We start from the raw sequence: 14925 nt of genomic DNA on the forward strand, positions 1-14925 counted from the left end.
AGGAAAGCAGATTTTCTAACCCTTTCCCATTACATCCTAACACTTCAAGGAGTAAGACTCACCTGTTGCAGGAAAGCAACCAAAGTGCTAGTGCCCCATTTGTCAAGCTTGGGCAGGTTGATATCTTTCAAGTACAGAACAAGTCTCTCGCAGTCCTTCGGTCTGTACACACGACCCGTGTTAGTACTGATCACCATGCAGGTCTGGCTCAGCTTCTGCAGGAGATGCCGAGACGTGGTCTGGGCACTACAGTGAACTGCAGCGATCTGAGTGGACCGGAGCTGGGAAAAGGCATACCTTAGCAGCATCCTACGAGAGACGGAGGACATTGGACTTCGAAAATACAACCAATTAAACACTGTGTATAGTCAATATAAAATTTCTATCTTATAAATATTTCAGTTTCTAAATTATGTAATATGATGTTTAAGGGGAAAATGGTAAACACGGATATGGCTTAACAGGTAGCTTTCTAATTTTTACAATATAAAAAAATAAATTCATATTTGAAGGCACTCTTGGGACTCATTCAACAAAAAAAAAAATCAAAGTTTACAGAAATAATTTAACTTGATAAAGTACATATAAAAGATACCAACTGTTTCCCCACAGTTGAAGGAAAGATTTTAAGATATTAAGTACTCCAAGTTAAAAAAATATTTAATTTGATTTTATAGAATTCTTAAATTACTACTAAAAATGTGAAACTAATAATCATGTCTCCTTTATTTCCAGATCCTACACTCAGTAGGCACTAAAAGTAGGCTGAATTACACTGATACAAAAGTTATTTTTAAATAGCTAATTTCCAGATGCATTTTTTATCACTAAAGCAGGTAATAATTTGTGAGTATATCTAAGGTATTCAGTTTTTGTTGGGACTGTATGCATGTATCTTCTCAGACTGTTCTCTTTCCATCAGAAAACACATAAGCTGGCAGGAAAAAAAGACATGTTCTTCTCTATAATTCTCTACAGTCACATCATTTTTACAAGTAGTGACAATGGAAAGTCCTTCATGAAAATGTAAATGCTACTTTAAGCAAAAGAAAGGTAACAGAGCTGTTAAATTACTTTAAAAGAAGAAAGGAATACAAATCCACACTATGTACCTCAATCAACAATTTTCTGCTCTTACCCTTTGCCACATCCTTCTGGTCCTACAAGAATAAATGGCTGTTTAGTATCAGAACTTAACCACGGTTTGAAATAATCCAGCCCTCGCTGCATGTCAGGAATCTGAATGACGGGGAGAGTCTGGCCATTACTGAAATCATCGGCCGTCAAGTTTTCTGGCTTCTTCAGCACATAAGATGCTAATCGTCCTCTACTCGAGTCATAGTAAGTATCCATTGGTTTGTGAGGGTCTGGAGGAGATTCTCGTGCCCAATTAAAAACCTGCAGAGGAAAAAGTTGTGATAGGTTTTCACATACTCCAAACAAGAGTGTATGAAATTTTAATTCTTCAAAGTCAACGTCCCAAAGTCAATCATCTTAGTTCAAAGAAAATTCTCCTATGCTAAACCTACCAAATATCTTTTATAATTAAAGCAACATGCTATGTCAAATATTATTCTCTAAACAATAATTCAAGCAAATAAATAAAAGTCATCTAGTTTGCACAGACACCAAGATATAAATACATTCAACTTATTTAAAGGAGTTTGAATGAACACTGAACCACTGATTTCTCAGTGTAGGAACCTAGTCCCGCCCATTTTGGTGGTTCCAGCACTGCTCTCAAGCTGCTCTTCTTCTAACACTGAAAACTTGCTACCTGCACAGATATAAATCAGAGTTCACCGGACACTAACCTTCAATACCTTGCGTCTGAACTGTGGCATGAGAAGTCTGCTCAAAAGCAGCATACAATCTGGGATAGAGTGGTAACAAGAAGCATTTGGCAACAAGGACACCAGAACAGCGGCCACGGAAAGGGGAGCAGCACAGAGAAGTAGTAAATGATGGCACCAAAGAAGAAACAGATGATACAAATGCAGAAACATGATGTTGGAGCCAAACCAGAGAAATCCATGTTCAATGCTTTCAACAAAAGCCGATAGGATGATATCCCTTAAGTATACGATAGTTTTATAAACAACTTGGCTGAAATATACCCTTACATTTATTAAAGAAAATGTTGATAATGATTAATCCATCCTAGCATTCCTAACTGCTAAAACTGTTCTGGTTAAATAAATGATTAAAAATATGTATTATTCTGGGGTGCCTGGGTGGCTCAGTCAGTTAAGCGTCTGCCTTCAGCTCAGGTCATGATCCCAGGGTCCTGGGATGGACCCCACATCGGGCTCCCTGCTGTGCAGGAAGCCGCTTCTCCCTCTCCCATTCCCCCTGCTTGTGTTCCCTCTCTCGCTGTGTCTCTGTCAAATAAATAAATAAAATCTTTTAAAAAAATGTGTAATTCTAAAACTTAAAATGAATAATTATATATATTCATGTGGCTAATTAGTTTCAAAAATGTCTAACAAAAAAAGATATGGTCCATAATACAGCCTATTATATTAAACATTTTATAAAATTTTAATATCATAAAATACCATAAACTTGCTCAAAGGAAAAAATAAGTACATATATTCAAACGCATAACTCTTCTATTGAATGCATTAATTTCAAAATTAAAAGGTTCTATACCTTACAGTTACAAATCACTCTATTTTGGCGATTAAGAGTCATGAAAATTAAAGAAAAATGTTGACTGAATATAGGTTTTAAATGTGCATCACCTCTTTGGTGAATTCCAGACGTGATTTCATGTTCAGATTTCCGCCAAGTCCCCGTATGAGATTAATAATAAACTGGTCATGATTTTGGCATCCACGTAGATGTGACAGACCGTTCATCACAGTCCCAACCAAACTTGTTTCAACCACATAGTCATTCTGTTAATTAAAATCCATGGTACAGACAAAAAACAAACATTAATTGGTAAACACAGAAACATAGATTTACACTCACATATCTTTTCAACTATGATTGTTAAATGCATCCCTCTGCTAAAGATGTAGAAAGTTTACATTTCATTCAGTTTACATGTATAAACTTTGAAAATAAAAAGTGATCATAAAAATGCAATTGTGCATTTCTAGCAGTAAGTGCTAGAGTCCTTAAGTAGATGTGTGGTTTGTTTACTTCCTAAACTTGAAGAAAATAAAAGAAAAAGTACATCACTGAGCACTGATCTAAAAAGAACAGTCCCCCATTTCCTCCTGCTGATAAAAAGGAAACTAGAGGACACTGGACAAGTATGGCTGGTAAAAGCAGACTTAACACAAAAAACCCATGTGGAGCTGGCTCTGTATGCACAATTTAAAATGAAACTTGTGGGTTGCAGTGGTGTAGATGATTTCGAACTGTGGGCCTCCGGAGCCCGTGTGCAACTGCCGGGGGGTTAAAAGGGAAAAAGGCTCTCATTCATTCAATCTCTAAGTATTTACAGAGAACCATTTATGCATCAGTCACATGTCCCTGTGGTGCTAAGTATGGGGGAAAAAAAAAGGTGACCTAAACAGAAACTTCCATTTGTGTGACTCTAGTCTCGTAGGGGAGACGGTCAACAAGTCCCAGTAAAAGCTCCAGAGAAGGGGCCCCTGGGTGGCTCAGATGGTTTAGCGTCTGCCTTGGGCTCAGGTCATGATCCCAGGGTCCTGGGATCGAGCCCCGCATCGGGCTCCTGGCTCAGCAGGGAGCCTGCTTCTCCCTCTCCCTCTGCCTCTCTCCCTGCTCATGCTCTCTCTCTCTGTATCTCAAATGAATAAAAAAAAAAAAAAAAAAAAGCTCCAGAGAAGCAGAAGAGAGTGCTTTCAGAGAACTCAGATGGAGAGCCCGCCTCTTTCCAAACGGCAACAGTTAAGCCAGCATCTGAAGGATGCATCTGTCTAGCATGCAGAGAACACAGCACAAGCAAAGGTAAGCCAGTGGGGTAGTTGAGAAGTGCAGACAGCGAGGCAAGGGCCAGAGTACGCAGAACTGCATCGGCCGTGGTAAGGAGTGTAACGTTTATCTTCACTACTTTTAAAGTGTTTTTAAGTAAGAGAGTAAAATGATCCAATTTACGTATTTTTAAAAATCACTCTGCATAAAAAAAATATTTTTAGAGGGTTGGAGAAACGGGAGGAAGAGCAGGAAAAAGGGAGGAGATGAGCAGAAATCCAGCTGCTTGGGCCATGCTAAGAGTTCCAGGCTTTAAAGGCAAGATAAAGGAAACCCTCGCATTTTCTTCTACATTGTCTAATTTGCTAAAATGATACAAGAAAGCAAAGCTCTAGTTATAAATAAAATCAGCATTTGGTTAGAGTAACCATTATGGTATATTTCTCAAAATCTGAACACAGTGAACAAAGAATAAGAAGGAAGGAAGCGTCAACACATTAAAAACACATCAAACAATCACAGGGACCTGACCTCAAAACAGAATCAGTTTATTTTCTAACTGATTATATCCACTCTATGGCTTGATCATCTTATCCTGTCCTCATGCCTACACTTAGAAACCCCTGTATATCAATATATCCCACCTAGTGTTGTATTTCTCTTTCTAACAAAAACAGCACCCACGCAGATGACCTCAAGGGACTTGTCCTGGAGTGCCTTGCTAGCTCCGCATATTTCATGTTCCTGAAATCCCCACATATCCACTGAAAAGGAGTGAGGCCAGAGGCAGCAGGTATTTACTAAAGCACATACATGCTCATTCATGCATGTTTCAGCACCACACCTGGGTCTGTGGATACACTACAGCTTGGTCCTTGCCCTCAAGGTGCTTCGAGCTGAATGCATGTGGTTATACCAGAAAGAAGAAGACAGCTTGTCAGGCTGGAGGGAGTGCTTCATCCCCTGAGGCCTCCAGGGAACCTCTGTCATTCACACCCCACTCCTCACCAATCCCTGTCCCACCATCTCTTATATCCTTACAGTCAGGAAAGGAAAAAGGTAAGAAAACTGAAGGGAAATCTCCATTTCTCGGCAGATCCTATTCAATCCCCAAGTAGCAACCACTAAATCAAGTTCAGATTAGCAATCAGATGCTTCCAAAAAGTACTTCCACTGCTGTTTATTTCCTCTACTTCTCTATGTTCACAGTTCTCAGAAAAGCAATGACACAAAAACCGGAAATAGCTGAAAAATCGTGTAGAACCTGTAAAAGTCCTCCCCTGCCTTCTGTGTACCTGAAACTGCTATTCATGCTTCAAATTCAAAATCAAGTGTGATCACCTTTTTAAACTCTCCTGGAAGACAGCAATATTCTCTTCCCTCAGTTTTCTCCATTAGGCAAACCCTCCCAAGGAAGGAGTCTGTCCTGTCTTGTCTAGTGCTATGCTTGATGCCTATGTTAGATATGCAATAATGTCTGCACAAGCAGTGCTCAGTAACACTGTAAACGACTCGCCATCCCTCTTCTACTGTAGTATTACCTTGACGTTGTTTTTAGTATGAAATACAAGCAGGCATTTACTGACAGTGAAATGTGACAGTAACATCGTTTTGCTAGTAAACAATGGGAGATTCCACTATTCAAGATTTTTAGGTAAGCAGTTCAGGATATTGTAGGTGAGAGAACTGAAGTGTTTTAAGACACCATAAAGAAAGTTAAGCCAAGACAAAGAGCAGGAGAGCAGGGAAGACACCTACTTCTCACTCTGCCCCCAGATTCTGGCTGAGATCCACTAAAAGGCAGCTATCTCTAAGCAACACTCTTAATCACTGTACTTCTGGCCTAAATGATTAATTATGAAATATTATGGCTAACTTACCTGCTTCAGAATCCACTGTAAAGCCTTTTCAAAGTAATCTCCAATCCAGTTTTCAAGATTATTCCTATAATTAGGAGGCTGATTCTTCAACCAAGATTTTATCAGAGAATTAACATCTGTCTCTTCATCACTGAAACAGATTAATAAGCATGTAAGAAATTACTTAGGGAGACACTGTCAGGGGCGCCTAGATGGCTCAGTCGGTGAAGCATCTGCCTTCGGCTCAGGTCATGATCCCAGGGTGCTGGGCTCAAGCCCTGTGTCCCAGCCCCACGTCCTTTGGGCTCCCTGCTCAGCGAGGAGCCTGCTTCTCCCTCTGCCCCTCCCCCTCTGCTCCTGCTCAGTCTCCGCCTTTCTCTCTCTCAAATAAATGAATAAAATCTTAAAAAAAAAAAAAAAAGGAAGACACTGTCAATTTTCTCTCAAAATGAATTTCTGCTCCGATAAACATTATTCTACACAGGTATTGTATCTGCTAGTATAAGTGTTAACTTTAGTTATTTCTCTATGTATACGTATATATTAGTTACGTGTATATATATACATGCACACATACGCATACGTATATATGTATATATGTATATGCCATTTTCTGTAAAATAAAGCAAATAAATTTTATCTATATTATAAACACAAAGAGGAATTATATACAGATTAGCCAAAGAGTTGTCTAAATCCTTAGGAATAGAGAAATAGACAATCCCAAATCCCATCTCAGACTTACTGAAACAAAATCTTCACTTTAACAAAATCTCTGGGTGATTCAAAAACACAGCAGAGTTCAAAGACAGCTGCATCTTAATACAGATCTTTAAAAATATTTTTTTCTTCTTCTCTCTCTCAAAAAAAGCCAACTACCTAAATTCTCATGCCACTATTAAAACTCAAAGATCTAAAAAAAAAAACCTCAAAGATCTTTGTCAAGTAAAATACAATTCCTTTAGCAAAACACCTAATTACATGAGCAACATTCAGTGACTGAAATTAAATATAATACTGACATTCAAAATTATATCTTAAATAATTATAAAAAATTATGGTAAGAACAATTCATAAACAATTTTGGAATAGACAAGGGTTCATGATTTTGCCACTTCTTTCCTACTCTCTACCACTGTTTTGTAGCAACACTGTAACTACTGAGCCCTTGAATTTCTCCTCTCACATTTCTATCCAGGTAAAAAGGAAAAGAAAAATGGGATGATCAAAAGTAAATACGTGGGGCGCCTGGGTGGCTCAGTCGTTAAGCGTCTGCCTTCAACTCAGGTCGTGATCCTGGGGTCCTGGGATTGAGCCCCGCATCTGGCTCCCTGCTCTGCGGGAAGCCTGCTTCTCCCTCTGCCGTTTCCCCTGCTTGTGCTAGTGCTCACTCTCTCTGTCAAATAAATAAATAAAATCTTAAAAAAAAAAAACTTAAAAAAAAAAAAGTAAATACGTAAGTTACATTAGATCAGCTCAAGTCTGAAAACCAAAGACTCTCGGAGCCCCTGCAGAATAAAGACTTTGCTGTCAATGGTGTTTCCCCAGTGCCTATGGTAACTACACATCTTGATGGTTCGTCCAGGACAATCCTGGTTTACTGTCCCAGCATAATTAACAGCATTCTCTTTCACTATCAGAAGGTCCTCATTTGGCCTGTAACATAGCAAGTGTTCAACAAATGAAGAAATGAATGGAACCTAAAACCAAGGTACAAGCTGATCAAAAGCAGCGAAAATGTTACCATGTATTTGTATTTTACATGCAATCATATACATTCATCATGCCTCTCACAAACAATATCGGGTTCACCAACAATTTTTAAATCCCGTGCAGCAATCCGTGGTCTTTCTTTCTGCTAAATACCTATTGCACTCTACTTACCATTTACGTCACTTATATTCTACCTTGTGATATAATTGTTCCATTTATTTTATCTCCTCTACTTGAAGGGATGCTCCACAAAGACAAGCCCTCTGTGTTAGTTTTACCCCTTTCTTGCTCTGTCTCTCCTAAAATGCCTGACTTAAAGTCACATACATAATAGGCATTCAATAAAGATTTCAACATTTAGTTATAAACTTCCCTTTTATGCCACTTTTCTCACCAGATTATAAGAGTATGTTGAACAAGTAGACAAACTGTGAGACAGGGCTACAAAAGTTATAAACACAATGGTGTATCTTTTAATTAATAATACCTAAAAAATTTAACTGGAGTTCATGACTATTTAATATAAATGTTCCCTAAAATACTATCAAAGAAGCAAGCAATTAGTTTTGGAAACAATCTGAACCGACTTGATAACACTATCGTGTCACATAGCACCAAAAATGGCTTCAAGTGGTGCTGAACGAGTAGGGCATTTAGCATTTGTATAGACCCCTGAGTGTCAAGTTCTAAAACAGCAATTCAAAAAGCGCAAGAAAGCTTTCTAATTACTCATTTTGGAAAATGAAATTGGCTGTAATGTCTATGTTCTGGCATGAGACTATCATACATGATATCTAAAATTAGTTTATTCTTCATTTTTACCCCTGAAGCAAATACACTGAGGAAGAAAGTAAAAATTAAGTCAGGAGGTTTCCAATTTGTACAGTGAAAGGTCACTTCCCTAGGATGGCCTAGGTTGGCCCTAAAATTCTATGAATCTAAAATTTTATGATTAAAATATTGCTACTTAGTTCTGGATTATCAGCCTCTAGTTCATAACCAGCTTCTTCACTTCTCTGCACTGGTAACATTTAAATAGAAGTAAGAGAAAAAAAGAAACAATGAAATACTTGTTGTCTCACTGAAGCAAACAAACATAATCCTTAGTGACTGTAATACACTAAACACTGAAACAATTTAACTGCAATAAAACCGTTACTCTCTGAATGAAGTAAAACCTAACACAGGAAGTTAATAAAAAATGAGGAAACACGTATTTACACATCATTCATACAACACTTACTCCACTTAGCTATGAAACCAAACCAATAACTGAAGAATATTCTCACATCACGTAGGCAAGTGCTCTGATGGTTTACCTAAGAAAGATCATTCCCATTCTAGATATTGTGGCTGGCGAGGCACAACTTAAATCATGAGTTTCAAATATAAAGTTAACATTTGGGCCAAACTGAATCCTTTCTCCGCTGGGCATGGTGAGGAGTCGATTGTCATCCAGAACTGAATTCAGGGACTCTATCCATTCGGGGTCAATATCACCATCACATATTATCCATGAGCTGACATCTGTTTTTAAAACAAGGAAGTGGAAGTAAAACGAAACTATACGCAGTGATAACAACTAAAAATGAGGAATCAAATAACCATCTCTTAATCTTCAGAAGTAATTTCCACCCAGTGTTATTTTATATTATGAAGAGCTAAAGCAGAACAAGGTGAGATTTTCCCCGTGACTCTGCATTGCAGCCGAGCTCAAGGACTCATGTGATAACACCCTACCTGTCCCTCAGCCACGTGCCCTGTGATAATGCTCTACCTGTCCCCAAACATACAGAACTAAAGGAAAAGATGGTCTGCAAGACTGGGCTATTTCCAGTCCCATGACCTTGTGAGATATTCTCCACACCTTTGTCTCCTACCAGGTCATAAGAATGTAGTATCTCTTGTAGAAAAGATAGGAAACCCATTTTTAGCATCCTATTTGAGAAATACAAAATTCACCCATCAAATTTCTTTGATATATAAAAAGTTGACTTCAAAGGGGAGAAGTAGTGCTGTGTACACAAGTCTTTTTGGAGACAAGTCTTTTTTTTTTTTAAATCCATCCTTCCTAAAATGAGAATGGTTTCAAGTGTACTTGGAGACAATTCAAACAGGATAATATCACCCATAAAAGTGTGACAAGTCAATACAGGCAATATTTGGTTTTTACTGAGTGTGATATTATTAACCACAGTGAAAATGAAAAACTACATGGAAAATCTCTTCCAATGTCTCAGTTCTAAACCCTTCTCTCACTGGCTTAGAAAAACAACTTTTAATTATGACCTAATAAAAAGTAAGAAGTCTTCTCAGATTCTGGCCAAAAATCCCTTTAAACACCAAACCAAAAAGCTGAGAGCAAGACGACTACTGTTTTACGACTTAAATTTTCAAAATGATTCAAAACACTGTATTCCAACTCATGAGTTAAGAGTGTTTACACACACACACACCAATTTTAAACCCAAACAAAATTTGTCATCTTATTTGTGACGCAAAAATAGATTTTCTATTTTTTCAGTAAATTAATCTAGTTGTGAATCGCAACTCACCCAGATTACTCAGAGTTTCTATTATAACAGAAGTTCCTATTCAGTCTAGATCAACATGACAGCACATCTTGGGCCCCTCTGAAGTAAATGGTCAACGTACACCATTTATAAGGCAGTTTATGGTTACGTGCAAGACTTTAATAAGGACAGCGTTAAAGACAAGTTCTGTCATCTTCTAAAAAGTACTAAGGAAAGCAAAGAATCACAAACCACACACCAACCTTGAGGTTCTCGGACCACTTGGCGAGCGCTGTTTGTCAAAACGCCATCAGACCATTCCCTGGTATCCATGTCAATATGGCCTAACAGCTGACGTCGAGGCATAGCTTTGGGATTCATGGTATACTGTTTGACCACTTTGCCAATTCTGCCCAGCGCTGCCCTTAACATCCTCCACAGGGTTGATTTCCCAGCACCACTTGGGCCAACAATGACAACTCCCATTCTTTGGCGTAACTGTTCATACAATTCTAAAGCCTTCTTGATCTAGTAGAAAAGAAACATGTTTGTATATGATTTATAGTACACAACCATAGTTCTGTTCTCATTCTTAACAGTTGTTCTATTCCAAACATATAAAATTAAAGCCTTTGATTTCTTCAGTGGAAGATAAACAGCCTTAAACAAAATGACACCTAAATAAATCTGAGCATGTTTACACCATGATCTTTAAATCCAGTATTTCTTTAAAAGAAACAAGTATACTTTCCAAATCATTTGACAATATGTTCATTATTTTACTCACTCATTCAAATATAATATATGTATTATTTTATTCATTAGTTGATTCATGCATTTATATCCTGTATCTCTCAAAAAAAAGAGGGAAAAATGTTCATTTTGAACATGTACTTGTGCTACATAAAAAAAGCTACTAAAAAGAATTTCTCCTAAGAAACTGTCAAAGTGAAACTAAGTCATATGTAATCAATTATCAAAAATATATATGATGGATCTATTATGGGCCAGGCTCTGTAAAAGGCACTAGGAATAAAATGATGAACAAAAACAAACATGGATCCCACATTGCACGAACACTATATTTGGTGGGGGAAAATCAATTATTAGTCAAATATATGATTAGATTAAGCGTTAGTAAGTACGTGAGAAAGAAAAGTAATGAAACACACAGCAAGGAAACTTCATCTGGACTCAAAGATCAGGGAAGGCATCCCTGAGTAAGTGAGATTTAAATGGAAAGATAAAAGATAAAGATAGTTAATAAGGAATTAACTAGGAGAAAGGATCAATATATTATATTCTCTTTTTAAAATTTTATTTATTTATTTGAGAGAGAGAGAAAGAGAGTGCAAGCAGGGGGAGGAGCAGAGGGAGAAGGACAAGTGGGCTCCACACTGAGCAGGGAGCCTGATGTGGGGCTCGATCTCACGACCCCAAGATCACGACCTGAGCCAAAATCAAGAGTCGGATGCTTAACCGCTGAGCCACCCGGGCACTCCTATTACAAAGTATCCTTGACGGTTACCTGATCAGGTATGATTTCATAGCTGGCCTCCTCAAAGACTTGCTGTAGTGCAGAACTCAGTTCACCATATTCCACTTCTCTCAAGTCGATCCCAGGAAACACATCTTTAATCAGCGCATCAAACCGTGAGCAGTCAGCAAACGTAAACTTTGACATTGTATTAAGCCTCAGCGCTTGTACCACAATTTGGCTTTCATCAACTGGAGAAAAAGTTTCATTTTAAAATTATTCGTTACTGACTTTAGAAAGTTTTAATGACCGTAAACACAATTTTCAAATACCATGATATTCGTTACTAGTAATTAAATGATGTGCTAGAATTTAGTAACAGTCAAAGCCCTCTGATACCATGTGAACTGACAAGCTTACCTTACTATCTTTTGACCACTGAGAAATAAGGATCCCTAAGGACAGTTCTGGACTCTCTTCCATAGAATTTGAGTCCCAGGGTTCCCAGACTTTAATTAATAATAAAAATCCTTGGGGCGTCTGGGCAGCTCAGTTGGTTAAGTGTCTGACTCTTGGTTTCAGCTCAGGTCATGATGTCAGGGTCCTGGGATCCAGCCCCGTGTCGGGCTCAGGCCTCAGCAGGCAGTCTGGTTGAGATTCTCTCTCCCTCTCCCTCTGTCCCTACTCCACTCATGTGCGTTCTTTCTCTCTCAAAAAATGAATCTTAAAAAAACAAAATAGAAGTCGCCAGCACTTACAATTTTATAGAACTTTACAGCTTTTATGTGATCCTTCAACAACTGTATAAAGTAAGAAAGTATTACATTATTCTGGTTTTATATTTGAGGATATTAAATCTCTAAGGGTTTAAGTGATTTACCGGAGAAAGCAGAGCAGTCTAACAGCTGGGACTCGCATCCAAATCAACTAAGTGCAGACTCAGGCATCTTCAAATACGCCAGTACTGCCGCCCAGAAGTTTAAGTCCTGAGACTGAAAACCAACAGACTGAGCAACAGTCTTTAATCAGACTTGCTCAAAAGTGATTCATAAACCCATCCCCAAACCAAATGTAAATACTAACATCATTGCAAGATTCTTATTTTTTCAAGGATATTAATCAGCTGCTGAAAGCTAAGATACATCAATGAAGGCAAGAAACCGTCTTTAGTCTGGTATTTCTCTATAATTGCTGAATATTTCCATGTTTAAGTACGTGCAAAGAGGCATGGGCACAATAGAGCTTCTTTCAAGCATGAGTAAGCCATCTTTAATTACTATAGGTATGGTTTCAATGTTTCTTAAAAGAGAGAGACAACAGAAAAATAGTAATTTAAGTAGCTCACCAAATGACTTATCTTCCCTGGCATGTGCCAACCCAATAACAGAGCTAAAGCAGCTTCCTTTTTTTAAGATGTATACTTAAATCACTTAAAGCCTGAATAAATAATTTTACATGGTGTGTTTTTCTATGCTGACTTATTTTCAGCGTTTTAACTTAGCTTAAAAAAAAAAGATTTTATTTATTTAATGAAGAGAGAAAGAGAGGGCAAGCAAGAGGGAAAGAATCTCAAGCAGACTCTGTGCTGAGCATGGAGCCCAACACGGGGCTTGATCCCAGGACCCTGAGATCATGACCTGAGCCGAAATCAAGAGTTGGACACTTAACCAACTGAGCCACCCGAGCCCCCCCAACTTACTTTTTAAAAGCAATCTGCAGAGTTGAATATTTGGCCTTTCATAAAGGCACACATCCATGGGTGGGGGAATCATTTATCTTATATAAATGGGGGGAAAAGGTGGTAGAGTATAATAAAATATCATGAGTCTGATCTGAATAAATGATTTGATAAATACATAAGTAGGAAAGAAGAAACAAATCTTATTTACAGAAGAGTTTCAAATAATATTTGCAGATATTCCCCCCTCTAAGAGATGGAGCTTAATCCTTGCCTGCCTGCTTTGAAGGTGAGCCACATTTAGTAACTAGCTTCCGAAAAGTACAGTAGGGAAGGGGGAGAACAGTAATTTCACAGTTATTATTCCAGCGGAGACACCTGGCAAATTCTAAAATAAGCCGGGAAGGTGAACATCAGCAGTGACGTCATGCGGTCATTGTGCACACACTGATACAATGTGGTAAGATGGGCCCATCACCTCTCTGGTGTTCTTTCCAAATGTTCAGAACCTGGTCTCATCATGACAGAAACATCATGACAAAACCCAGACTGAGGAAGAGTCTACATGACACATGACCTGTACAGCACCAAGGAGACTGAGGAGACATGACAACTGGAGGCAATGAGGCACCCTAGCCTCGATCCTGGAGCAGAAAGAGGGCATTAACGACAGAACACGTGAAGTCCAAATGAAGTCTGGACATCAGTTAGCAGTAATATGCCAGCCTCAGGTTCCTAGTTTTGGCCAATGTACCATAGTAAATGAGAGGAGACAACGGGAATGCTATCTGTCTAACTTCACTGTAACTTGAAAGTTATTTTACGGGTAAAAGGTATTTTTTGTAATCTTAAGTTTTTTTTTAAAGGGTAATTTTGCTTGGTATACTATCTCTTTGAAAGAGAAAACCCCTGTACATTTCTACGGTTGTTGTTTTCAGATGAGAGAAATTCTCAGGCTCTGCCCCAGACCTACAGAATCAGGAAGCTGGGCATAAGGACCCAACACTGGTGTTTTAACAAGGCTCTAGGCGATTGTAAATGTACATCAAAGATTGAGGAGAAGCGGACTAGACTATTCCTCTATATAGCACAACTATTTAGTATTTAATGCACATTTTAAAGTTATGATAGGACACTGGGTAAGAACTAGGGAAAAGTGGAATGAAGTATGGATTTCAGTTAAAAAATAACATCAATATTGGTCCACTATTGTGATAAAATATAGCATGCTAATGCAAGATGTTAACAACAGGAGAAACTGGGGCCAGGCATTTAAAAACCATCTTTATTACTTTTCTATAAATCTAAAAGTGTTCTAAATTAAAGCTGTTGCATTTTTTAAATAAGATTGTATCTGAATAACGAGTCCTACCATTCTGTTTAATGCCGCTTTTCTTCAGCTGCCTAAGAAGGCCTCCACTTCCTCTAAGAACAGTCTTCAAGGCTCTCAGACCCCAGTCGTAATGTTGCTGAGGCGTCAAAAGTTCCCTTAGACACAGAAATCACAAAGCATCAGATAGCTATAAGAAATTATTCTATCGTTATATTTAAAGAAATACAGACTATAACTATGGACATACAGAAACGAGTACCGAAGCGGGAGGGGAAGAATGAAGCGGGGGAAATCGGAGGGGTGGATGAACCATGAGAGACGATGGACTCTGAAAAACAGGCTGGGGGTTCTAGAGGGGAGGGGGGTGGGAGGATGGGTTGGCCTGGTGGTGGGTATTGAGGAGGGCACGTTCTGCATGGAGCACTGGGTGTTATGCACAAACAATGAATCATGGAACACTT

The 14925-nt window shown here is 38.4% G+C and overlaps 1 protein-coding gene across 1 annotated transcript in view; it reads right to left on the minus strand.

Moving 5' to 3' along the window:
* DYNC2H1 (dynein cytoplasmic 2 heavy chain 1) overlaps positions 1-14925 on the minus strand; it is a 260672-nt gene that overhangs the window by 191108 nt on the left and 54639 nt on the right. The window contains exons 36-43 of the mRNA XM_081797372.1: positions 14504-14619; positions 11505-11704; positions 10240-10504; positions 8783-8990; positions 5772-5901; positions 2745-2900; positions 1139-1398; positions 63-309 (exon numbers count right to left, since the gene is read on the minus strand). Of these exons, the coding sequence (XP_081653498.1) occupies positions 63-309; positions 1139-1398; positions 2745-2900; positions 5772-5901; positions 8783-8990; positions 10240-10504; positions 11505-11704; positions 14504-14619 (1582 nt within the window). The remainder of the gene's footprint in view (positions 1-62; positions 310-1138; positions 1399-2744; positions 2901-5771; positions 5902-8782; positions 8991-10239; positions 10505-11504; positions 11705-14503; positions 14620-14925) is intronic.

Source organism: Leptonychotes weddellii, chromosome 11, assembly GCF_054177405.1.
Source record: "Leptonychotes weddellii isolate Sample4059 chromosome 11, ASM5417740v2, whole genome shotgun sequence".
Classification (NCBI taxonomy): Eukaryota; Metazoa; Chordata; class Mammalia; order Carnivora; family Phocidae; genus Leptonychotes; species Leptonychotes weddellii.